We start from the raw sequence: 25,072 nt of genomic DNA, 5'->3' as shown, positions 1-25,072 counted from the left end.
TGATGCGTACCACTTAATGCAGCAGCTTTCTTTTGATAGGGTGTAACTTGATTCCCAAGGCAACTGTTGCCACCGCAAAACACTAAACACATACATCGGTACGGCAATATAATCTCTAACTAGCACCACTATAGCAATCCGGTATATTTAAACTTGGATTTGTTTTTTTTGTGTGTTGTTGCATGTTGATTTAATGCTAAGGCAACTACGCCTTTAAGAAGAAAAGTAGAGCTTTGAAAGTTTCATTGGACTCCTCTGGTGTGCCAACAGAAGTGTGAAGTATAAGATGAAACTACGTAAGGAGAGATTTTGTTTTCCATTTGTTGTCCTTTTTTTAATAAGTATTACTGGTTTTATTTAAAAGTATCTTTTAATTCTTTAATTCTGTTCACTTCTTTATCCTCACAGCAGCCATCTCCATAGCTCCCACGCCAGTCTGTATTCCTCGCGCACCTCCTGTCCGGCAAGCTCGCTGCCTGGTGGATACAACCGTAAAATTTCCCGTAATTTCGGACTCCGCACAGTTTTGGAAAAGCAATCAGGTAAGCAGAGATTTCTTAATTGTGTGGTTTATCATAGAAATAGATTGTTTAAAACAACAACAAGAAAAACCAAACCGATCCATAAATATGCTTCTTAGAGTATTCCCAGATTGAACCCTTTACACCCACCATTTGTTCATAAACGGACTGTCAGTCTGGAGACACCAGATGTTCACCAGCACAACCACCAGAGGACACTGATCATGCAGAGAAAAGAGCATTACAGGTAGGTGCACTAAATCATTTCACTATCACTGAATCACTTGTGCCATTTCCCTCTTTCCTTTGAAGAGCTGACTTCAAAGACAATGACTGAAAGTTGCTGTGTCAGATATCATCAGGTATGGCGAAAACCCTTCTATGGAACCAGCAGTGAGAGAGAAGAGTACAGGTAAAATAGTGGAGGATACCATTGACCTTTTTATATTGAAAAACAACAACAGTTGTTTCTGGCAAAGAAAAGCTGCTCTTTTTTATCTCCGTAGGAAGGAGTTGCGAGAACAGCTGAAGAGACAAATAGAGGAGAAATGTGCAGCAATAAAGCTGCAGCTGGCCAATAAAATAAAGGAAGCGGAGACTCTCCGAGAAGCAGACCGCCTCGATCTGGCCAGTGAACGAGAGCAAAGGATCCAACACAGCAAAGCAATGGCGGTGTACAGAGATGAGAACAAGAGGGTACAGCCCCACACATACATTATATATCCACTATTAATGCTTTTGTGGTTATGGCCCCATCCGGTAGTGCCCTGGAAATGTTTCATCATGCTCTCAGGTTACAAAAATACAGCGAGTGTCTGAGTGTGGGTGGGGGTTTTTTTTTTCCTTCTTGTTTCTTTCTCTGCTCGTGAACAGCTAATGGAGCAGAGCTGGAGGGACAGAGCACTAACACGTTCCCAGGAGGCCCTGAATGAAAGAGAGCTGCTGCGCCTCAACCCCATCAACTGGAGTGGAACACTGAAATAGGTCAAACCTCCCCAGGAGGTCAAAACGTCAGACTTAGGCCTCACTGTAGCATGTGTGTCAGGTGGAAAAATGGGATCCCAAATGTACAGTGCAGAATCACTAAAGGAACTAATTTTAAAACATTTTGGATTACATACAGTCGTGTGAAAAAACGGGTACACAGTCTTTCAATTCACAGTTTTTGTATCAGGTCATTAAAAAAACAAAATCTGGTCCTTGGCAAATCTTAAAATTAGGTCAATACAACCTACATATCATACAATGTCATAATTTATTTAAACACAAATTCAGACAAAATACAGAAGCAGTGTTTTAAAAACTTAGTACACCCTTATTACTTCTATAGGAATTCAGAAAGTAAGCAACACTAGGTGAGCTGATCAGTTTCCTCTTACTTTATTGATAACCAGGAAGCTTATCAAAAACAATTTGAAGTCCACCAGTATATGGTGATAAAGAGTATTCAAAAGTTTAAAACACTCAATACCGTCACTAAGCTTTCCAGAAATGGATGTTCCAAGAAATTCACCCCAGGGTCCAACTGCATAACACTGAGGAGAACCTGTCAAAAACAAAAAGGCTCTGCCTGTCTCAGTTCTCATGTTAAATGTTAAAGTTCACAACAGTATAATTAAAAAAAAAAAAAAAAAGACTGAACAGGTATGACTTGTTTGGAAGGGTGGCCACATGAAAACCAAACATCACTGGTACAAACACTTCATACCACCTGTCAAGCACCATGTTGTGCAGCCACAGGCAATTTGCAGTCATTGAATCAAGCGTGAACTCCTCTGTATGTCAAAGTACTCTAAAGTCAAATGTGAAGCCACCTGTTTGACAGCTAAAGTTAAGGTGAGCCATGTGAAAGGATAATGATCCCAAGCGCAGCAGCAAATAAACCAAATGGCTGAAAAAGAGAAGAATTAAGGTGTTGCAGTGGCCCACAGAAAGTCCAGACATTGAGAGCTGTGCATAAATAAATGCCTGCAAACCTCAATAATCTGCAGCAAAGACGTAATGAGTGGCACAAAATTCTTCTGACTGATAGAATCACACAGAAAAGCAGTTAGTTGAAGTTATTGCTGCTGAAGACGGTTTTACAAAGGATTCAATCAAAAAAAGACTTCAGCATTTTTACTTTGTTTTTTGTCTGAGGTTGTAGTTACATGATTTATGGAGCAGATTATTTTGTATCATTACATCCTGTAAGTAAAACCTTAGAATTGAAAGAGCGTGTACTTTCTTTTTAACATCACTACACAATAACAATGAGAACCTTTCTAATAAAAACACATTAACTAATGCCAAGAGTTTATCTCAATGATGAACTACTCCCGATTTCCCTGTCATTTATAATATGATGCAAACATGGAACTCTGACAAAGATCAAATAAATAAATAAACAAAAACAACAAACAGTGCCAGACTTTTTATTGTAATGCAAACATCGCTAATGAATTTTGACTCTGGACAACATTCCACACTCGGAAAATCATCAAGCATAACTTAAAATAAAAATAAATAGATAATTGGACGGATAAAAAGTGACGCTCTATTGAGTGGCAATCCAACATGATTCTAATGTATCTCCCAGAACTACAATTTAACTCTTAAAAATATATGCTGATAGCACACACACAAGTATAAAGGAAATATTAATAAAATATGACAACATAAATATAACTTCAAAATAAAGGCAACACAAAACGCTTGTATGTAGAATAGAGCTGGGTCCTGTTCCAGGAGGTTTAGAAAACTGAGTTTAAAAATGAACTCCGAGTTGTTTATCTCTGAAATAGGCAACTTTGAAGTTTACCGCAAGTTCATTTAACTCTGATGACAATAACCCCAAGTTAAACGCACACATGAGTAGAAAAAGAAAGTAACCGTCAGTTACACTCTGATAATGCAATATTCCTATTCATGTGGATCTACACAGCATTTTTATCCGTTGTTTTCAAGTGTTACCTTTTGAGAAAGTGCCTAACTGGTTCTGCAGGGCATGCGCTGGCATGTACCCAGTGAAGGGCACGCCATCACTGGGTACATGATCAAATGATAGAAGGTACCACAAAGAAAATCAAGCAGCAGTATAATTTGTTGTTTCTTTGCTAGATTTATTTTTCAGTTTTGCACAGAGTAAAAATACGGTGCAAAGTGAGACAGTATGTGTGTGTCATAACTGTCAGATATTACATTAAAAAAAATTTAAAAAAAAAATGGTATCCCAATCTATGGATATGTCCAAACTGAAACTGAGAAACTCTTCCCAGACAGCTAAAATAACAGTGAAATAAAACTGAAACAAATAAGCTTAACTTGTTCCTTGTTGTATTTACTTAGTTGCAACTATATTTAGCTTGTTTATGCTTAATGATGACTCTGTAAAAAGGCACAATTTACTGTCTCTTACACTAAATCAGAAAATGTTAGACTATTCAGCATTGCTGATGGATCCACTTCTGGTCACTACTGCTATCTGGGTACACGCAGCGAGACTGGTTTGGGCCATTTTCAGTGGAAAATATGTTCAGGTTCAGACACCAAACTTTAGAAACTGTCTTTCAAAACGATGACAAAATTTCATGACCGAACAACAATATGTGGAGCAAGTCGCTTTAAAATATGTTTAATTGCATTTTAGTGCCCTTTAAAGCCCTTGCAGCCTCATTTTCACTTGATTACAACATGACAAATGTGATCATTAACCAGCATCATGTGTCTAAAGCTTTATACAGATTAAAATGATTTAAACAATAAACACCCATTGTTTTAGGAACATTCAGTGGAGTTCAGACAGGTTGACAGCTACAGATTTTATTCTGACGTCTGCAGGATAATTTGCTTGGCTCTGACCTTTAACAGTGGCCTTTTGAATGAGGAAATGAAAAGTAGTTAACTCTATTTCTAGAACTGAAAAAACGTTTCTCGGGGTTAACAAACTCAGCACTGTTGGCTTAACCTGCTTCCTGTAACAGGATCCTGGTACTTAAATAAGTAATGTTGGTGACCCAGCAGCTATTAAAAAGTTATCTTCCATGCCAAGTAGGACAAATAAATACATAGGGTGCTGTATCTTTCATTTCCAATCCTATTTATCATGCATTATTATTACAAAGAATTATTCTGGGACAAAGAGGTAAAAAGTTATTCTGTGAACATAAATAAATGGCTGTTCTTAATGTAAATATCCCAGAGTTTTATGAGTGCTTCACTGGGGGAATTTGGGAAATTGTGATATCTCCATCCTACCCAATGTCCCACAGCGGTAAGTTCAAGTGCATTAGTAACCTGACACACTCACAACTCATGTGCCATTCAAACTATGGGAGGGAGGGAGAGCTGAAATGGGGAAAACGCAGATGGACTTCATGAATAGAGTAGATGAAAAAAAAAAAAATCTTTTCAAGAGAGACAAAGACCAGACATCATATCCAAATGCATAAGATTTTCACAATCAGTAGTGGTCTTTATGTCACCCTTGTTCCCAACACAGCTGAGGTAGGGAAGTAAGTTCAGTTCCTTTCCATCAGTGCAGTGATGCTTCGTTACTCCTCTTAAAGCTTCATGGCTTCATGTTCTTTAAGTTCTCCCTTCTTCCCGTGTTATGCAACTCATACACATAAATTAACCCACGCCCTTTAAATTAATTCCCCAGTCACAAGTAAATCCCTGAAAATCTAGCATTGCAAAGCTAGTTTCTTGCCTCAAACTGATTCCTATTTACCCAAATTGACCCGTCTTTTTATTCAAGCTACGGTCCAATGCAGTCTAGCGTCCCTTCAGAAATCCGTCCAGCATGTAGTCTCCCTTCTCAGTCAGCCAGTATCCAGCCATAGCAGCCACACCTCCAATGAAAATAGCTGTGAAGACCATGTCACCCTTGGCAGCAAGGGTGGCTAGGGCACAGATTACCACTCCAAAGAACATCTGTTGCAGTACAAGGACCTCATCATCTGTCATATCGTCAAAGAGTCCCTTCTCTGGGCCAGCTGAAGAGGTAAAAGGAAAAGAAACCAAGAGGTCTGAAAAGCTGTACGCTGCATGTGTGTGTTTGCATATTCCTTATGGCTTTTTCTTACCAGGAGGTTTATTTTCAACACAGATGCTGTCTCTTCTGATAAAGCCATTAGCACAGTCACAGTGGAAGGAGCCCTCCTCATTTATACAGGCCTCATTGAGTCCCGGGCATGCTATGGCACGTTCACTACATTCATCTATATCTGTAAGAGGACACAAAGAAAACAAGTTTAAACACATCAGGAAAAGAGAAAAGGAAACTGATGTTGAGATTCAGTAGCCAGTTTGTGTATACATACCAAGACACTTCGCTCCCTTCAATCTGTAGCCACGCGCACATTTTTTACAGCGGGCAGGACCACTACCCATGCAGCCCACACATGCCTGGTCACATCCTACAAAACGCCAGAAATGCAGTGGTCAGCATTACATATTGCTATAATAAACATTTTTTCACCAGGAATTCCACTGCACATTTATTAAGTCATTTTACTGTAAAAGTAATGAGGCTTTGTTACCATACTTGATAAATATCTTCGCCCTTTTTTCAGTTTTTTCTTACTACTTAAAATAACTTGTAGTCAACAAGTGAGGTTAGATCAAATAAATTAAAATTACTATATTACAATTGTAACCTCTTTGGGAATCCCACAAATTCCTTTGTGGAAGAAAAACTCTGTCCTACACCACCTAAAGAGAAACAACAACTAACCAGTAATTGGACTAAACTGTTTTGCATTTCATATTCAAATTAAGATGCGTTTGCAAGGTGCAGTCACCAGCCACGATGTCAGGTACACCCGTTTAACTGCTTATTAACACAAATCTCTACCAATTACATGGCAGCGACTCATTTCAAGCATGCAAACAAGTTCAACCAAAGCATCAGAATGGATATGAAAGGTGATTTAAGTGACTTTGAATGTGGCATGGATATTGACGCCAGCCTGGCTATGAGTACTTTACTGATCTACTAGCATCTTCCTACACAACCATGTTTACAAAGAATGGTCCAAGAGAAGAGAAAATATGAGTGACAGTTCTCTGGATGAAAATGTCTTGCTGATGCCAAAAGTCAGAAGACAATGGCTGGAATACTTTGAGCTGAAAGGAAGCTAACAAGTCACTCAAATACCCACTAATTCCAACCATCTCTGAACTCACAACACATCAGACCTTGAACTAGATGGGCTACAGCAGCAAAAGACCACACCTGGTGCCACTGCCGTCAGCTGAGAATGAAAATCCAGACTGCAATTTACACAGCCTCTCCAAAGTTGATCAACATAAGATTAGAAAAAGGCTGCCTGGTCTGATGAGACTCAATTTTTGCTGTGACATTTGAATGCAAGGACTAGATTTGGCATAAACAGCACGAAAACATGGATCTATGCTGCCTTGTACCACTGGCTCAGGCCGCTGGTGGTGTAATGGCAAGGGGAATATTTTCATGGATCACTTTGGGCCTGTGCATCGAGCATCGTTTCAATAGGATAAAGCACGATGTTACAAACACGTCAGTGAGTTAGCGGTACTCAAATAGCCTCCACAGGCATCAACCCAAAAGAACAACTATGGAATGTGGTGGAATGTGAGATTCCCATCAGTCATTTTAATCTGACAAATCTACAGCAACTGCATGATGCTAGCGTGAGAATATGGACCAAAATATCTGATGAACATTTCAATGGAACTTGTTGACTTTTTGACATGAAAAATTAAGGCAGTTTTGAAGGCAAAAGGGGGTCCAACTCATTAAGAGCAAAGTATAACTATCAAGTGGCCAATGAGTGCATGTCTTTATGCAGTTTGATTTAAACATTCCTTGAACTGTGAGAAGTAGCATACAATAACACCACTCACATTTTGTGATGAGACTTACTGAAACTGTATTATCACATATGCTCCAGATGTAACTAAAAACCTGCCTCTTATTACAGCAGCACCACAAAATATGCACGATTTAATAAGTTCCAGGAAAATGAAAATAGTAACTAGAGAAAAGAGCATACCTCTGCATTCATATGATCCATCTGTGTTGTGACAGTAGGTGTTAGAAGGGCAACGAGCCAGCTCTGTACCGCATTCATCGATGTCTAGGAGACATACAAGCCATGTCAAACAACAGAAAGTTGGCACCGAATCACTGAATTGCTATTGAGTGACCTCTAAAGCCACAAACTCACCAACACATTTGTTGTCATGAAGGATCCAGCCGGGTTTGCAGTCCAGACATTTGTAGTCCTGCGGCCCTGAGCATTTCTTGCATGAGTGGTAGCAGGCTACAAAGGATGAAAGACACAGTCACAGGGTGAGGGTCAAGTTTAGATGACCCCAGGCAGGATTTAACAGCGTGGAAACCATTATCTGAATCTGTGGCACCTGCACAGGCTGCTATGCTGTTATTGGAGCTTTTCTCTCTGTAGTAACCATCAGCACAGCTTTGGCAAAGATGGCCTGAGTACCCGGGATCACAGACACACTCTCCATCTCCCAGGCGAGTACCCTCCCCTTCACAGCGGCCCAGACCTCCACATGTGCCACCGGGTCCAGATGGACACTCTGTATGGGATAAGCAGGATATCAGTGCTACACTTTAAACCTACAATTAACATGATTCTGATTATCATCACTGAGTTCCATGCGTTTTTAATATTTTTTGGACCGACTAGGTTGTCAGTGCTGACATAAGGCAGCTTGTGTTTAAAGCCACACCTTTGCAGTCAGGTCCAAAGTGTCCAGGTGGACAGCAGAGTCTCAGCTCCTCTATACACAGCCACTCAAACAGGTCTGGTGCTTCCTGCTGTCTGTAGGATGTACAGATCACATCAGTTAGGAAGTTAAGACAGGGGCATGATATAAAAAAAATAAATAAATAAATTAAAAAAAAATCAGCATAACCTAATTACACAGGAGAAACTGACGGTGCCACCTACACACTCTACAGACAACTTATTCTTTTAAATTACATTTCAAAATGTGCGTCAGAAGACCTTTTCCTGCTGATCTAATTCATCTCAATTTAACACAGGTTCATGCATGAAAGCAGCTTCTTTTACCTGTGGAACCACCATGTCTCCACTTGGTCCTCTATCTGCTCCAGCAGTCGATTACATTCAAAATCTGTTTTCTCACAAGCAGATTCTACTATCTCTAGTAGGCGAGTTTCACTGGAACACAAGTTTGGACAGAGACAGCAACATAGTCATGAAGTAAGAACACCCTACCCCTTAAATATGATTTAACCCCACCTTTTCCAGTAGAAAACTTTTGGCAAATATATATATTACACAATAGGGCTGGGCCATATTATACCGTTCACGGTAATACCGGTATAATGTTAGGCAACGATAGGAAAATGAAATATCGCGATAGAATGGGAGTAAAACGCGCATGCGCAGTGCCTTTGTTTTCATACGCACATGGCCGATTGTTGAGTGAAACAGATGAACCAGAATTGGTTTGTAAAAATGGTGCAACTTCCGTGATGTGGAACTGGTTTGGTGTTTGTCCGTCAGATACACGACAAAGCACATTTTTTTGCAGAACATGCAAGCGGCCGTCGTTATAGTCGTATTTGTCGGACTAAGATGCTCTTAAATCTGGGAGTAATCTGGGTCCTAAACTCCGTATACTTCAGGTCAAACAACACTGCAGCATCACAGAGTTAAAAACTGTCTAAATTCTTTCATCTTTAATAAAACGATCAGCATTGCTGCTTTACCAGGTGTAACTATGAAGTTTAACTTCCAGGCATCCATGAAAACTAAAGTTATTACATTTAACGGAGTTAGAAGTTAGCAGGAAGCTAGCGGAAGTTAGCTCGCTAGTTTCGCTAGTTACCTAAGCATGATATTGCATGTTCTGACTGAGAGATTTCTGAAAAAAATCAAACGTACAGCTCTGCTATCACTTCCAACATAAATGAAGACAGGAAACTAAACAGCAGTGACGTTTGTAGGGTTACTGAAGTTGGGCTAGCTGGTATATAATGATGTGCTACGTGATCGCTAGCGACACAGCTATGTTAGCATAACATAAACAGTGAAGCTGGAGGACGAACACTAACACTTTTCCACTTATAAAAGTTAACGTGAAGGTTCTTCATGGTTAGAGACAAATGCAATCGCATGGCAGGATGTTGTAAACGGACCAAACTTCAGTCAGGAGAACAACTGAGATAATCCATCCACAATACGAGGTTAGTCATTAATAGACTGCAACAACATGGGAATAGAGCAGCTGCCAGAGAATTCAACATTAATGAATCAATGGTACAGAAGTGGAGGAAGCAAGAAGAATGAGTTTAATAAAGTTTGATTTATCTGACTGCTTTGTTTCACTTAATGTGCCTTATAATCCCGTGCACCTTATGGTCCGAAAAATACATACTGCACACTGCAGTTTAATGTTGCAAAGCACCTCTTTTTAACTTCAGTGGATATTATACATGGTTATGCTCAGGATATGTCAGCCCATTTCTACTGGAAATGCCTTTTGGTTAAACTTTCAGCAAGGAATTTGCATTTGCACTGTTACATTTTTATAAAGCTTTAATGTACATAAAAACCAGCTTCTTGTTTAAGTGAAAATAAATGGAAGGTTGTCTTTTTGCGCTAGTAATGTTGTGGAGTTGTATTTTGTCTCGCATCAATTATATCGTCGGTTATATCGTTATCGCAAATTTTCAAATATATATCGTGATAAATATTTTTGGCCATATCGCCCTGCTCTATTACACAAACTATCATACAAATATGCAGAGGACAGGATGTCTAGTAATACAAGTTATTATGTGAATTTAATTTAGCAAAAAGACGGAACTAGTCGTATTAGACATTGTGAATATATGAGCAGGTATTTGCTAAGTACTCCAACAAAAATTTAGTCTTACCTGGTTGCATATTTAGCCAGCTTCTCCTCCTCCCAGGCAGTGTTTCCTCCCCCAAAGTTCTTATTGGCTGTTCTCTCCAAGCCCTAGAAAGAGTAAAAGTTAGGGTCCTAAAAACATTCTTTTTAAGGTTTGCTCAAAGAAGACAAGCAAGCATTGACAGTTTCTTTGGATACAAGGACTACCTTAATGAAACTCTCAGTGAGTTTTTTGCAGGTTTGGCACGGTGCTGTCTGGACTCTCACCACAGAGAGCTCTGAGAGAAGCACCAGAGCAGGCAGGAACGGCCAGGCCCACCACATGATCCTATAGACAGCATGCATACAAACAAACGCACAAACAATTAATGTTTAAAAAAAAACAATTTTATTTTTTTTTTACAAGTTTTGTTTAAACATCATAGCAAGTGTCATCAAATGCACCTACACTTCCAGAAAAAACTGTGTTTCTAGAGATCTGATCACAACTATGTGGTGGACAATACAAAAGAAACTGTAATACGAACCCATAGCTGTGCAAAACGCACTAAAATTCTTCTTCTTGCTTCCTTTATGAATCAGCATGTCTTCTTCTTTCTTCACTATATCCATGAACCTCCTCTGAGCTCTTCCTCTTTTCATTCTGCCTGGCAACTCCATATTCACCATCCTTTGCCTAATATATCCACTATCCACCTGCATATGACCAAATCATCAGTTTGCCTCTCTAACTTTGTCTTCAAACAGCTCAACCTGAGCTGACCCTCTGATTTAATTTCAAATCTTGTGCATTCTGGTCACTCTTGATGAATATCTTAACATCTTCAACCTCCAGCTCTGGCTTCTGTTTTATTTATTTTTTATTAGGGCTACCATCTGCAAACCTTATGTCACAGGAAGTCTCATTGCCATCTTGTAAACCTTCTCTTTCACTTTTATGGTTATCCTTATTTCACAAGTTACCCCTGACTCCACCCTGCCTGCACTGTCCTCTTCGTCGCTCTTGCATACTGTGTACTTACTTTGGATGGTTGAGCAGTATTGACGAGTTGACAGGTATTTGTCTTTCATTCCTCTTCTCTCCAGATCATACCTTCACCTCTTCCAATTCTCTTCCACCTGCTTGCAACTACTGCTACAAATCACACTGCCGTATGCAAAATTAGTCCACGAAGACTCCTGTCTGACCTAAGCTGTCACTCTGTTTATCAGCACTACAAACAAGGTTTTTTACAGCTGATCTCTGATATAATCACACTGCCACCTTGAACCCATCTTTCACTCCAGCTATGCACCTCATCGCTACCTGACTGCTTTACATGTTTTCCCCATGCTCCCCACACAGTACGTTTGTGATGGTTGACTTTTGAAGATTGTAGTGAGTGATTCAATGCCATATTATTATGATATTACTTAAATAGCACTAGCACGGCTACATTGCAGTCATATTGTGCAAATCTCCAAGCACCTTCACCACACTAGTGTAGCTAAAATAAAATATTGTAAGACTCTTTTTCTGATCTATAAATAGCTGCATAAGTGCTGACTAAAACCAGAAGGAAAGAACTAGCATGCTTATACTAAAGCCAAGGGTGCCTGGAAGCTTAGTTTTGATTTACATTTTTATTTGTTAACATGACAGTAACAGGTTATGCACTGGAAAATGTCTCAGAAATTATATTGGTTTATGAAACAGGAAAGCCTCTCAGGTTGTTTGCTTCTCATTATTGCGCCACAAAGCAGAAATAAAACAAGTTGATGCTGCTTTCATCAGGTATGATTCAAGAAGCTGGAGTAGCCTTTCCACAAGATGTTAAAGAAGTTGGAAATACTCCTGTCCTTTATTTTATAATTCATTTATGTTATCATTTATGACTCATTTTCTAATATGCATAAATATTAACTGTACATTTGAGATTTTACCGAGTGTAATAAGTATGTGCGTGTGCGTGGTGGGATTAATCCTCTCCATTTTTTTAATTGACTTTAAACTGTCCAAAGTACCCATCTTTATTTTTTTTTCGAATGTATCTCAGCCTTCACTTCCTAGGTTTTTGATATAAAAATCGGGTTTCATTAAACGCAGTCCAAATTAGATCTGTGAACAGTATGAATTTTTGTTAGACTTGTTAAAAGCTAGTCTTTAAAACAAGCAGCTTTAGCCTGCCTTAGCTTCATCGTTAGCCTGGTTAGCTCAGCATCAGCACCACCAATTAGCCGACTAGCAGCTGGCTAAGGTCAGTAGTTAGCTGCTAACTTAAGCTAACGCTGTGTCTATCATAGTCTGCTTATCTGTCCGGTGTGTCTTTGAAGATTGTTGATATCGGTTACCATATCCTCCTTAGGCTATTTAGCGTTAAATATGGACTAACTAAGCCGCATTAAGGCAGCCAATTTGAAATTAGCTTCAGGCTTTATTGATGATCCAGGTCTTACCTTGCTGAAAAGCCACCACCTCCGTTGCTGCTGTCGCTGTGCCACTGATGATGATGATGATTGTCGGATTCCCCGGTGATTCAGGTTCATAAAAATGCAGGCAGAGCTTCACATTTTGGACATCCACTTCACGTTGAACGCTTCAGTCGTGTCATTTTAGCAGTTGTTTGCTAGCTAATGCTGTTAGTGCTCACAACGCAACAGAGGAGCTTTAGTACCGTAGTGCTGGGCTGCAGTGAGATGAATGAATGAGTGAACAGCTTCCAGTCGCTTCTCTGTTTTCCATAAGGAGGAACCACCCAAACCTTCTGGGATTTAAACAATCAACCAATCATTCAGCATCCAGCTTTACATAAGTCAGTGCTGCATCGTCCAAGTATGAAACAGTATGTAAACATTTAAGACTAACTCTTTAAATGTTTCATTCTGATCATATTCTGTGCCGTTGTTGTGCCAAAAAGTGATTGTCTGCCAAAAACGGATTTCCGGTATTTGCCAAAAAGCGATTGCTCATATTTAAAGTGCTATAAGTAACTTGTTGGGCTATAATATGTTAAACATATGTCAAATGCATCCCTTATGGATGACATAAAGTCATCTTGAGCCACAAACAACATTCGTGTAGCAAGATACAAGCCGCAATCAGTTTTTGGCAGCGACTTTTATATAACCTTTATTTATGCAGTAAAAAAAATCTCATTAACATTAAAAATGTATTTTGTAAGAGTAAGTTGCCCAACAGGACAGCAGAAATGTCAGCAAATATTACAGTAGTTCTGTAAAAATATTTTAAGTGGGGATAAAGGACCGGATTGGTTATAATGTAAGTACAAGTTGTAAAGATACTTAAAAAACAGATAATTTTTTAATTCTTTATGTAACCCCTTTGTATCCCCTGTTCACCGAAGTCTATTTACGAACATACGTAAAGATATTACACATAAAAAATACACAGAAACACTGGAAATCAGTTTTTGGCAGACAATCACTTTTTGGCACAACACCGTCATGCTATGGTTCAGGTCCATTTTGACCCGACCATGAATTCCCTCATAATAAATTTCTAAAACTCATTTTCAAGTACAGATCGAATTATAGTGTTTAAATAGTAATCGGTTCAATTCAATTTATATTGCGCCAAATCACAACAGCAGTCACACTGAGGCGCTTCTTATTGGGCTTTATAATACAGAGAAACCCCCCCAAAATTTAACAACCCTCTTAACATGAAGTAACTAACTATGTGCATATTAGTATTGTACAGCACTTTATATAGCACTTTAAAAACACACCTGGTAGACCAAAGTGCTATATAAATAAATAAATGATAAATGTTGATGATGATAATCTCAAGCAGAGCCAGGCTCAGGGGAGGGCAGCCAGAAGTGGTTGTGGGTGAACGGGAGCAGGACAGGATAAAAGACAAACCATGGAAGAGAGCCAGAGATAATGCATTCATGCAGAGTGGTGTATAAACACATGAGTGAGTAAAAGAGGTAAGTGAAAAAGAAACACTCAGCACATCATGACCCGGAGCCTAGGCCTATTGCAGGTAAGATTCAGTGTCACTTGATCCAGCCTTAACTATATGCTTTATCAAAATGGAAAGTTTTGAGCCTAATCTTAAAGGTGGAGAGGGTGTCATAAAGATCCTCATAACTAGCATTTATAATTATCAATAAATATTAAATAAATGCAGATCGGCTCTACCTTGTTTCTTTTGAGCTTGGTTTCAATCTCTGTTAGTTTAATCATATCTTTTAAAAAGATATATTATATTTTGCTATTGTTAAATTATTTTCTTACAGTGTGATTATTTGTGCTTGCAGATGCAAAGTGCACAGGCACAAATACCCAGTTAGGCACATAATGCATTCACATTTATCTACTCCTTGAGTGGTCTTACTGACACTTAAAACACTTTATCTACCTCTCATGCAATTAACCTACAATGTATGCCTCTGGACTGTGGAAGAAAGCCCACTCCAGACACTGTGGAGGTGGTGTGAAAGGCCTCAGCTAGGATTTGAACCAGGAAACCTGCTGTGACCACTCTATCACCATGCCGGGCTTGACTCTTAACTGCATAATTAAAGCTTAGATGCATTTAGGCCCCCTAACTGATGATGATAATAATAACATGTTAAAAAAATAACCCATTATTTAATAAAAACTGTTGTTGTAATGTGTTGTTTTTTTTATTCTTAAAGCTTTCACAGATATGCATGTTAAACAAATGTCAACGAGCTTATTCTGCAAATGCAAGGAAGCTTATTCTTTTGATGCCACAAAGACATACCAACATTAGCTTTTTATTTAAGACAACAAGAAAAAACGAAAACAGTATAAAACAAAATGAACATGCCAAGACAAACTGGTTAAATATATTTACATATATAAAGTCAGAAACACAACATTATGGTTTCTTTTTTCTTCATTACTTTCAGCGCATTGATACGCAGTTATACAGAACTGGTATTGGGGGGTGGGGGGGGTAAATCCTCATTAGCAGCTATCGGAAATGTTAAAACAAAGGTAGAGAAACAGAGTTCACTCACTTTTTTCCCGTCTGCTCTGCCAGTTATTACTCACCGTGCTCAATAAAGACATGTAATAGCATGTATAAGTTGATGATGATGAACACATTTTATGAATAATCAATGCAGAAATTCCAGTTGTTCTTAACAGTCTGCAAAATTGCCAAAATACATGCATGTCAATCTCCAAAAATGGGACAGGTGCTGCAGATTTTTTTCATGAACTTCACAAACTTTTACTTGCAGTAGTAGTACAAGTGTGTAGTTGTGTCATAGAAACAGAAGTGTGTGCACACAGTGAGTTTTTCTCCACACTTTACTCTCATTTTGTAGCCCTCCTGAGCCATGCTACTTTTCAAAAATAGTCATCACAGACCTTTGGATCTGCTGTCACCTTTTTCTTTGGAAGTGGTGATATTTTATTGTTTTCCTAGAGCAGGGCTGATTTTTTTAATGCCTCCTTTTCAACAGGCTAGGATTCCAGAGTTTTTCCTGAAATAAAGAAGCTGAAGTAGCAAAGGTAATGATGAGCAACCGTTCAGATTGTGTCATTACTGTTTGCTCATCCCAAAACTGAACCATAGCTGTCCTGTCGCATTGTCAGGCCCACTCCATTTCACTGCCCTGCAGGTCCGTGTCAGGGCTGGATGGGGGTGTGATAAGACTGGGCTGCAATGGCACAGTTTCCCCAGAGTCTTCCCCTCCTACGGCAACACAACTCTGATGCACTCCCACAAGGCGTAATACATTTGACCCTGTTGTGAATGCTGACAGTCTCTGGGCTAGAGCCCGTGATGCCATCCTGAGCCCCCCTGCTCTTTTCCGTCTGGCTGATGCAGTAGCTACTTGACGAGCTCCAGCCAGTTCAGTCAGGAAACCCAGGCTCTGGGATGGAAGGCTGTAGACATGCAGGCCTCGGAAAAGTTCTGGCAGCGGTCGGAAACTACCTGGGGGCTCAGGTGGGAGGGATTCAAATTGCACCAGCATAAACCGTTCGCCAGCGCGGCCCTGTAAGTAGTCTGCTAGAACACAGCTCAGTGAAGCACTGAAAACATCTGCACAGCGAGAAGACCCAGGGTAATCTCCTCCTGCCTCTTCTTCTTTCACATGTCTTTTCCTCTCTGAGCGCTGAGCTCCCCATTCTTCAGCCTTTGTCCAGGAGGCCTGGGTTAGGACTAGCACCACTTTGCCCCCTTGCCTTTGTAGCTGATCAAGTTGTGAGTGGAGCCACGGCACAGGTCCCAGCATGCTGAGCTCAGCATGGCTCCACAGGTCTAGAGACACACTAAAGCCCAGTGATTGGAGAGATGAGCCCAAATGACACAACAGCTCTGGCAGGCAAGGGTTATCATCAGGTGGGTACAGCAACACAACATGAACACCGCCCACAGCCCCTGAAATAGCAGATGTCAATGGCTACAATCAGTATTTGATCAAAGAAATCTACAGAGAATTATCACTCAAATCAAGATTATGGCATAAAAGTCAAGTAAGCTTGGAAACAAAAACAAGGAATGTGGAAATACTGGTGGCCCAGTGTGAAATTAACATCAGGCTTTCTCCTACCTTTAACGTCTTCGTCTTTCAGCCACTTCCAAACATAGCCTGTATGGAAAACAAAGATACCTTCAAGATATTTTCTAAGAACACTTATTCAATTATTCTGTTTTTCAGTGACACTCGAACAGGAAACTGACCTTGTAGAATCCCTTGTATTAAATACGCTCCCAGTATTGCTAAACACACGAGTAGTAATCCAATGATGAGCACCACGCTCCATCGCAATCGAGATGCTGTAAAAATGTGAAAATATGAAACTTTAATAAAGAAATGGAATGTTCTATTTTTTTAAAAGGTCACTATGTAGTTGGTTATTTGTTACATAGTAATGAAAGAAAGTGGGATTTTTTTAGATGTTGCTTGAAAAAAATAAATTATTCCATTAATCTAATAGACAGCAATGCAGTCTTACTGGCAAACGGACACTGGGGCTCTAAGAGTGATTTTGTCCCGTTAATCTTCATCTAAAAAAATAAAGGCAGACGTTTATGTTAGCACAGTCTGTATAGTGATAAATGCATTCACAGTTTCATGAATAATTTTATGTTTGATCACCTGAACACATAGCAGAGGGTGAGATGGCACATTGAACTCTCCGGTTTGCTGAAGGGTTCAAAGAAAAGTCATAGTCAATCACAGCCAATAAAGAGCGATAAAGAAAAAAGAGAAGATTCATCACCGATCCTTTTGACTTCAGTGAACCATCATAACAGAACAAAATGCAGCATGTCATTCAAATCAACAAATGCAACTGACAGAGGCTCTTCACGCATCACCTGACTTGCATTTTTCTTTTCTGTTGTTTGCTTGCAGCCAGTTGAAAAAACTTTTGTAAAAGCTTTGTTCCCACACATTGGGGCACTGGATGATGCGCAGACATTAAATATTTCAAGGATTAAAAGAAACAAAACAAAAATAGAAAGTTTGCATTCTCAAGACATTTATAAAACCTCTGTTACAAATTGTTTTTCATCTAGTTCTGATATTGTAAGATCACCGCTCATGAATGTGATCTCTTTTATGTGATCATGATAAAAGAAAGCGTCATGGCTTCACGTTCCCCATGGTTCTGCTTTTTAAGCATGTCTAAATTTCTGGTGTGTTTAAATCAACCTTCTGGTAATTTATTGGCTAATCCAGTCATTTTAAACATTCTAGTTTAAAACTGTATTTTTAGAGTTGAATTAACCCCCCCCCCAAACTGAATTAAGCCTTAAAACTTCATGTTGAGACTTCAAATTCTAGTACAACTGAATATCTATTTAAATGTTGGACACATTCTTTCTTTTCTTTGTTTTTTCTTGAGGTGAATCAAGCTTGGAACTGTTTCGCCATTCTTCTGTAGGTATCTGTTTGTCTGAGTTATGTAAAAGGCAGAGGGATGGTTTGAACTGAGTGACTCATGACAGAGATATTTCAAGGCAAACAAGGCAGCTCTGTATGAAGTTAAGCCCAAAATGAGGAAGATGGTCAGAAATAAGACTCCAGTTATTAAAATAATCTTAACTGACTGTTTGCTGTCTGCTTTATCTCTGGTTTGTTACATTTGGAAGAAGGGGAAAAAAAATCCTATTTGCTTCTTTGTTTCTGCGTTTTTCTGACTATAAGGTTTAAAGTTTATTTTTGGTGCTAACAATGCATTGTTTTTCTGGAGACACAGTGAAAAGAACATATTGACTCATAGCAGTCATTTCCAAAATTATAACAGTGGCTCATGAAAACTACATTACATCACACTCAGGATTTTTGCTGTTTTTACCAAGTATCTGTTGCTTCGTTCATCCCATTTAGCTTGTAGTCTCTGTCTGGAACCCATCACCTCTTCACACTGGCCTCCCACCTGGCCTTTCTTGCACAGCCACACCTCTGCTTCCAGTATACACGGCGCACTTACATTCCAGATCAGCCCCATGCCACCATCCCTCAGCTGAGACTCCACCAAAGTTGCAGACACACTGTGCTGCATATTTTCGAGTGCACCTAAAAAAAACAACAACAAAAAAAACCCAACAACAACAACATGCAATTCTCCATGTCTGAAAATTAATGTCCCATGCAAATGTCTTCTGAAGTTGATGTCAGGCAACACCATTTACCTTCATTGTTTTTGAAAGGGCAGATTTGTGTTCTTAATGATCCCTTCCACCATGCCTGTAAATAATTTTATATTTATTATATTATATATATTTATGTATTTTCCAATAGCTTAGCTGTCACTTAATATTTTGGCTTACCTGGAAGCACAGGCATGGTGCAACAAAGTCTGATGGTATGACCACCTCATCCTTCTCTTTGGGCTGCCAAAGATGAAAACAAAGTTAAACAAACAAATAAACATGCATGATGCTGATTTTGCATTACCAGAACAAAATATTGACCCACCCATTCACGCTGTTCTGCAGGAATTTTATCCCAAACCATCTGCCATGTGATTGCATCTCCTTGTCTGACATCAGCTTTTACAAGTTGCAGTTTGACATTCCTCCCCTGATCTTTCACACAGAGTCTGGGACCTTAGTTTCAATAGTCATAAATTAGAACTTGGCTGGATCAACTCACTCAATGGTGTAAAATCGTTTTTACCAGGCCTGCATTTTACTCCTGGGTTTTGAAAGTGTCTTACCACATTCCTTTATAGTTCCGTTAGGCTCCTCCTCACAAACTGAAAAACAGAGGGTGTAGTAAATGTTGGGTAACACTGCTCTACAATTCATCATATTTTTGCTCCCATTAACTTAAACTCACCATTTTTTAAAGAGGGAAGTGTCATATTTTGACTCTTTGAGTCTACACTGACCATAACAGGACTGCCGAACTGCACTTTTTCTCTCAACAGCAGCTGGAAGTGCAGGAAATATGTAGTAAACTTTAAAACATTTAATTGTATATAGTAAAGCTCTTAGATTGAGTTTATGAGAATGCAGAGAGTCTATCCATAATGGAGAAAGCATTCATATCTGTTACTTAGGCAGAAACATAAAAATAGAACAGTTTAAAACAACATCCTTAATTGAATATTCCCAAAAAAATAGTGCACTTGTTAAGCAACAAAATATCTCTAATTAATGGTTGATAGTCTGAGCTCCAAAAGAGCAACATGGGCCCGCCCTCTTGTGGGTGGCTGTAGCTCAGGTGGCAGAGCAGGTCAGCCACTAATCAGAAGGTCGGTGGGTCGATCCCAGGCTGCATCCTGGCTGCATCCTGGCTGCATGCCAAATATCCTTGGGCAAGATACTAACCCCGTGTTTGCCTACTGGTGGTGGTCAGAGGGCCCGGTGGCGCCTGTGTCCGGCAGCCTCGCCTCTGTCAGTGCGCCCCAGGGCAGCTGTGGCTACAATGTAGCTTGCTATCGCCAGTGTGTGAATGGGTGGATGACTGAATGTAGTGTAAAGCGCTTTGGGGTCCTATGGACTAGAAAAGCGCTATACAAATGCAGGCCATTTGTGGGCTCCAGGAGGTGTGGGGTTGTGCCGTGTCTGGGGGTTTGTGTTTTTTAATTTGTGTGCGAGTTCTGGTTTCTGTCTGCTATGTTTGCTTGCATTATGATTTTATTACTCTTACTTTAGTTTATTGTACAGGTTTGAATTTACTTTGCTTTTAGTACTTGTTGGTTTAATTCTAGTTACTGTTTGTATTTCATAAGTTTGCTGCACCCTTCAGTGCCTCATTTGTCACTGTTTAAATTAGTTGCTGTCATGTCTTGTTACCCTCCGTGTTTAACTGATTACCTCATATGTCTATAAATACCCCTAGCCTTCTGTTTAATCTTTGTATTAATATCCTCTTCATGCTTGTTTCCAGTTATTTATTTAACAAGCAACTTCCTTATAGAATTTTGCAACAACCTAAAAAAAAAAAAAAAAGTGTGACGTGTTACTTATTCCCTGTTATTTGAGGCGCAATTCCAATCTATGCTTACTTGTGCTACTATCTGGACTGGAACCGAAGAAGGAAAACCTAAACTCAGACGTTTGAAACATGAAAAATTGACACTATTTTACCATGTTTGATAGTTAAGAGTTTGTTGTTTGAATGATTATGACATTTTAAATGTCTCTTTCATGTAGTGAAACAAAACAAATATAGTCTCCAACCCCACAGATTACTTAATTAATCCCGAATAAAAACAAATCAGACAATAAATAATACCTTCACTCTTTCCTAATGTTACCTTATATGTCGACTTGCCAACAGTGGTGTTGCTTTGTTTAAAATAGAGTATCTTCCAACAGTCTAACGTTCCCGGGACACTAAAATGCACTTTCACAAAATCTGTAATATAGAGAAAAATGTCATGGAAAAATATGTTACATTTTTTGTGCTCGAAGCACGTGATTCTAACTGCTAACAAACTCAAACTTTGTTCTGCTGTTTGACACACACACCTTCTTTTTCGCCGTCATCACCCGACTCCTCAGAAACATCCGTCACGATACCCATTTCGTCAGCTTGGATCATCATCATGTCAGCAACATTAAATACAACATTAGTTCATGACATGTGACAGGTTAACAAGCTCGACAGCTATGATAAGAATGCAGGAAAACATTTTAACATTAAGAGCGTTGCCATCAAATATGATGCTTGACATCATTATGAAATGTGCGTCCCAGTAGTCTCTCAAAATGATTTATGGCAAAGCTACCTTGTAGAGTGATGGTGACTTGAAGGCAAAGACTGCAGTTCTGTTTGTTTGAACAGCAGAGAACACTTTCGAGCTGCAACTGTCTAACGTCAACTTTACTGTATGGATCAGGGAAGTCATCAGAAAACGGAGCTGTGAAAACAAGAGCGTTTCTGCTTTAGACAAAAAGGTTTATTTGGGATTGAGATTGAGATGATAACAGTGAGAGTGGATGTGCAAGTACTGATCATGCTGCTACCTTGATCCACATGGCAGTCAGTCAAACCCTGAAGAAAGAATAAAATGTGAACGAGAGTTGAATGAATCACATCTAAAAGGTACCACTGATGTCAACAATTGTAAGTAAAATGTCTGGTAAATAGAGACATATCCTGCATATTTTTTAAAAACTAAGTTAAACGCTTTCAATTTATCACACAACTGTAGTGAGCAGCTTCAGATATTTGAAAGCCTGATTCCAAATATTTTTATAATAACATTTCGGTTATTTAAAAAAAAAAACTTTATGCATTTATATTTCCTTTGTTCTGTCTATTTTTTATTGTTATTACTTTTCTCTTGCAGTAGTAGTAGAGTAATTCTTCTACAATATCTTGCTTCCCCTTGTTTTGGCTGCTCCCTTTAGGGGTCACCGCAGCAAATCCTCTGCCTCCATCTGACCCTATCCCCAGCGCCATCATCCTCTTTTCTGAATATTCAGCATCCTTTGCCCACTTTATCAACTCTCTCTGCTCTTCACATGTGCAAACCAACTCAACTTTGCCTCTCCAAAGTACTGTACCTGAGTTCCTCCTTTGATGTATTATTTTCTAATTTTGTCCATCCTGTTCACTACCAATGGAAATCTTCAGCTCTACCACCACCTCAATTTCTTGTCTTTTTTTAAAACATTATATTGGAGCTTTTTGCCTTTATTACAGTGATGAGTAGACAGAAAAGCAGAGAGAGAGTGGGGGGGATGATAGCCTCGGGTTGAAGCTAAATGCAGGCTGCTGTATTTTGCTTCCTGCCTCATGGTCACCTGCTCACTCTGGGAGCTACACTGACATCTGGCATCAGAGCCACAGACGACAGGAGGTCTCACTACCAAATTAATAACCTTCCCTTTCACTCTTGCTACCATCCTGTACTATCCGCTACTACCACAAATCACCCTGACACTTATCTCCACTCACTCCAACCTGCCTGCACTCTCCTTCACTTCTCTGTTGCTTTGGATGGTTGAACCCGGGTATTAAAACCACCTACACCTGTCTACTTCTCATTCACACACATGTATTCTTTCTTGCTTCTACTAACTTTCATTCCTCTTCTCTCCAGTGCAAACCTTCTCCTATCCAGCTTCCCCTTCTTTTTGCTCCCTACTCTCACTCATCTGTGAGCATCATAGTCCATGGAGACTCCTGTGTGATCTCATTTATAAGCATGTCCATCACCATCGCAAACAACAAGGGGTTCAGATCCCATAACGGATGAAATCCCACCACCAGCTTGAACCTATCTGTCACTCTCCATCACGGTTTCTCTCCTGATATGTGTCTTGCACCACTCTGTTATTTTTGCCCACACCTATAGAATTAAAGAGGATCCATACTCATCCTGCCATCACTATATTAACTCTTATCTGATGCTACTGCAATGACTTATTTGCTTTCATTCCTGCGTGCACATTTATGTTTATTCAATGTTGGATTTAAAGGCTTATGTTTCGTTGTATTCTTCTATGTATGCTCCGTGTTTTTGCTTTGAATGCTTTTATCTCTGTTCTTTGACAAATCAGCAACGCCTATGAAAATGTCATGTCGATGTCAATGATGTTCACTGCCGCTTAAAGTCAAGGAATAAAGACAGTTAAGATTTATGTAAGTAATGTTACATACTGCATCATGTGCATAAATACTGCCATTTCTGACACAATAGTTTCAGGGAAGTCAAGCTACCTTCCACGGAATTGGAGTGGCGGAGTAAGGTGCCAGACTCAGGTAGATGAGTAAATAAGTAATGAACATCTGACTCAGGACAGGGTGTCTCTTATCCTAATTTTCCAAGAAGACGACGTTTGCACAGTAAATTTTGTTCCCTTTGCACCTACATTTTTTTTTTTAAATAGATAGCAATAACAAAATTTGGTAACACACTTTTATAGTTAGATCACTTAAATCATTAACCGCCCATAACTTGCGTTGTTTTTATTTTATTAGACAGATTTATGTCTGACCTGATAATGACGCTATAGTAGACATAATACAAGCGCTACAAGCTTAAAACTGAGCAGTCATAAATACTCTCGCCCCATAGAGAAGAGTCACTCTTTAACCGCTTGATTCCAAAAGAAACATTTCTCAGTTCCCAGGATTCCCACTTACCTTGCTGCAGGTGAACTCAGGTGTGTCTTGGTCAAAAATCTCCAGCGCGCCTGCCGACACGAACAGCCAGAAACACAGCGATAACAGCAGGGAGACCACGTGTGGCACCCACCGGCGTGTGAGACCCATATTTTTGGAGTGCGCCTAGCACAAGCCCTTTCACTCCGACGCACGTCTCCTGCTCCACGGCTACGCTCCCCTCCTCACGGGACACATAAAAATCAGAGCTTCTTATACTTAAAGCACCGAGCTCGGCAGGACGAGAAAATCGCGATCATGTCTAGCTCGACAGTAGCGACGCGTCGTGAGGCTCCTGGGATTTTGCTTCACCGCCCTTCCTGATAACTGAATAATCTGGAGTTGGGCGTGTAGCTGCGCCACCTGCGCAGGTTTGATGGGAGGAGGGGGCAAAGCTGTCAGCTGCAACGTGAGTTTCTGCAGGGCTGGTGAATCAATTCAGCAACATAAACATAAAGCGACACGCACACCAAATTGTAAAAACAAACCTGCTTGGCAACATGACTCACACTGATTGTTGTGAAGAGAGAAAGTCAAAAAGTAACAAGAAGCTGATCAGAACAAAAGTCTGTTTAGTTTTCATTATCTTAAACGGTCACAACAACCACGTGTTTGCCAACATTTTTATGGTCTATTTTTTATGTTCTTTGAGAGTTTTTTTTGCAACAGATTGAAAACAGTCGTAATGAGTCAGCGGGAAGAGTTTCATTATGTTGCTCAGTTAAACTTTGCCATCATCGTGACAATAATGATGTAGATGGATCCTTTATGGTTGTTGTTGTTGTTGTTGTTGTTGTTGTTTTCACTTGCAAGCTGCTTAGTCGTTTTTCCGTTTTCCTTTAACTTCTCTCTAACTGAACATGCCAATTTGGTCCACACTGTGTGTTAGATTAGTAATCTTATCAAGAAAACTGAAACACCTGCACTAATAAACTCTTTCGTTTCACTTCTCATTTTATGGCACCTGAAACATGACCAACATTGCTTGTTTAAACAACTAAGACCCAAACTCTTTCATGGCTCGCATTTTTAATTTCTCTTTGATATTTGGGCATATTGGGACCCGATGAATGTAAAAACAAAGAAATAACAGATTTTTCCTTTTTTTTCTTTTTT

General features: G+C 39.5%; 3 protein-coding genes across 6 annotated transcripts; 1 reads left to right on the top strand and 2 right to left on the bottom strand.

The window, feature by feature from the left end:
- The first annotated feature begins 13 nt into the window (after positions 1 to 13).
- LOC146550854 (uncharacterized) lies at positions 14 to 2,926 on the top strand. Of its 2 annotated transcripts, XM_085260951.1 has the most exons (6): positions 14 to 296; positions 409 to 542; positions 641 to 768; positions 874 to 933; positions 1,028 to 1,217; positions 1,395 to 2,926. In XM_085260951.1, exons 1-6 carry the CDS (start codon positions 287 to 289, stop codon positions 1,503 to 1,505), a joined length of 633 nt encoding a protein of 210 aa, XP_085117077.1. In that variant the 5' UTR covers positions 14 to 286; the 3' UTR covers positions 1,506 to 2,926. The 2 variants fall into 2 exon arrangements, with proteins under 2 accessions (XP_085117077.1, XP_085117076.1); XM_085260950.1 differs by having other exon boundaries at positions 1,028 to 2,926.
- Positions 2,920 to 13,275, bottom strand: creld1b (CRELD disulfide isomerase 1b). Of its 3 annotated transcripts, none has more exons than XM_085260923.1 (11): positions 10,922 to 13,275; positions 10,602 to 10,722; positions 10,420 to 10,502; positions 8,585 to 8,695; positions 8,241 to 8,332; positions 7,908 to 8,087; positions 7,712 to 7,807; positions 7,538 to 7,621; positions 5,825 to 5,920; positions 5,588 to 5,728; positions 2,920 to 5,497 (listed from the first exon to the last, which is right to left on the bottom strand). In XM_085260923.1, exons 2-11 carry the CDS (start codon positions 10,716 to 10,718, stop codon positions 5,277 to 5,279), a joined length of 1,221 nt encoding a protein of 406 aa, XP_085117049.1. In that variant the 5' UTR covers positions 10,719 to 10,722; positions 10,922 to 13,275; the 3' UTR covers positions 2,920 to 5,276. The 3 variants fall into 3 exon arrangements, with proteins under 3 accessions (XP_085117049.1, XP_085117050.1, XP_085117048.1); XM_085260924.1 differs by having other exon boundaries at positions 11,417 to 13,275; XM_085260922.1 differs by having other exon boundaries at positions 12,831 to 13,274.
- Positions 13,276 to 15,126: 1,851 nt separating this feature from the next.
- On the bottom strand, positions 15,127 to 24,292 carry LOC146550852 (interleukin-17 receptor C). Its single transcript, XM_085260375.1, has 16 exons — positions 23,939 to 24,292; positions 21,811 to 21,838; positions 21,573 to 21,704; positions 21,313 to 21,375; positions 21,099 to 21,199; positions 19,673 to 19,766; positions 19,551 to 19,589; positions 19,310 to 19,440; positions 19,162 to 19,224; positions 19,024 to 19,078; positions 18,687 to 18,907; positions 17,483 to 17,530; positions 17,340 to 17,391; positions 17,065 to 17,160; positions 16,934 to 16,972; positions 15,127 to 16,761 (listed from the first exon to the last, which is right to left on the bottom strand). Exons 1-16 carry the CDS (start codon positions 24,065 to 24,067, stop codon positions 15,968 to 15,970), a joined length of 2,085 nt encoding a protein of 694 aa, XP_085116501.1. The 5' UTR covers positions 24,068 to 24,292; the 3' UTR covers positions 15,127 to 15,967.
- Between the last annotated feature and the right edge of the window lie 780 nt (positions 24,293 to 25,072).

This window comes from Mchenga conophoros, linkage group LG20, assembly GCF_057382185.1.
Source record: "Mchenga conophoros isolate Kocher_MC1m ecotype Shallow Benthic linkage group LG20, M_conophoros_male_GT1.1, whole genome shotgun sequence".
Classification (NCBI taxonomy): domain Eukaryota; kingdom Metazoa; phylum Chordata; class Actinopteri; order Cichliformes; family Cichlidae; genus Mchenga; species Mchenga conophoros.
The sequence above is the reverse complement of the archived record's forward strand: the minus strand, read 5'-3'. Positions and strand labels throughout refer to the sequence as shown.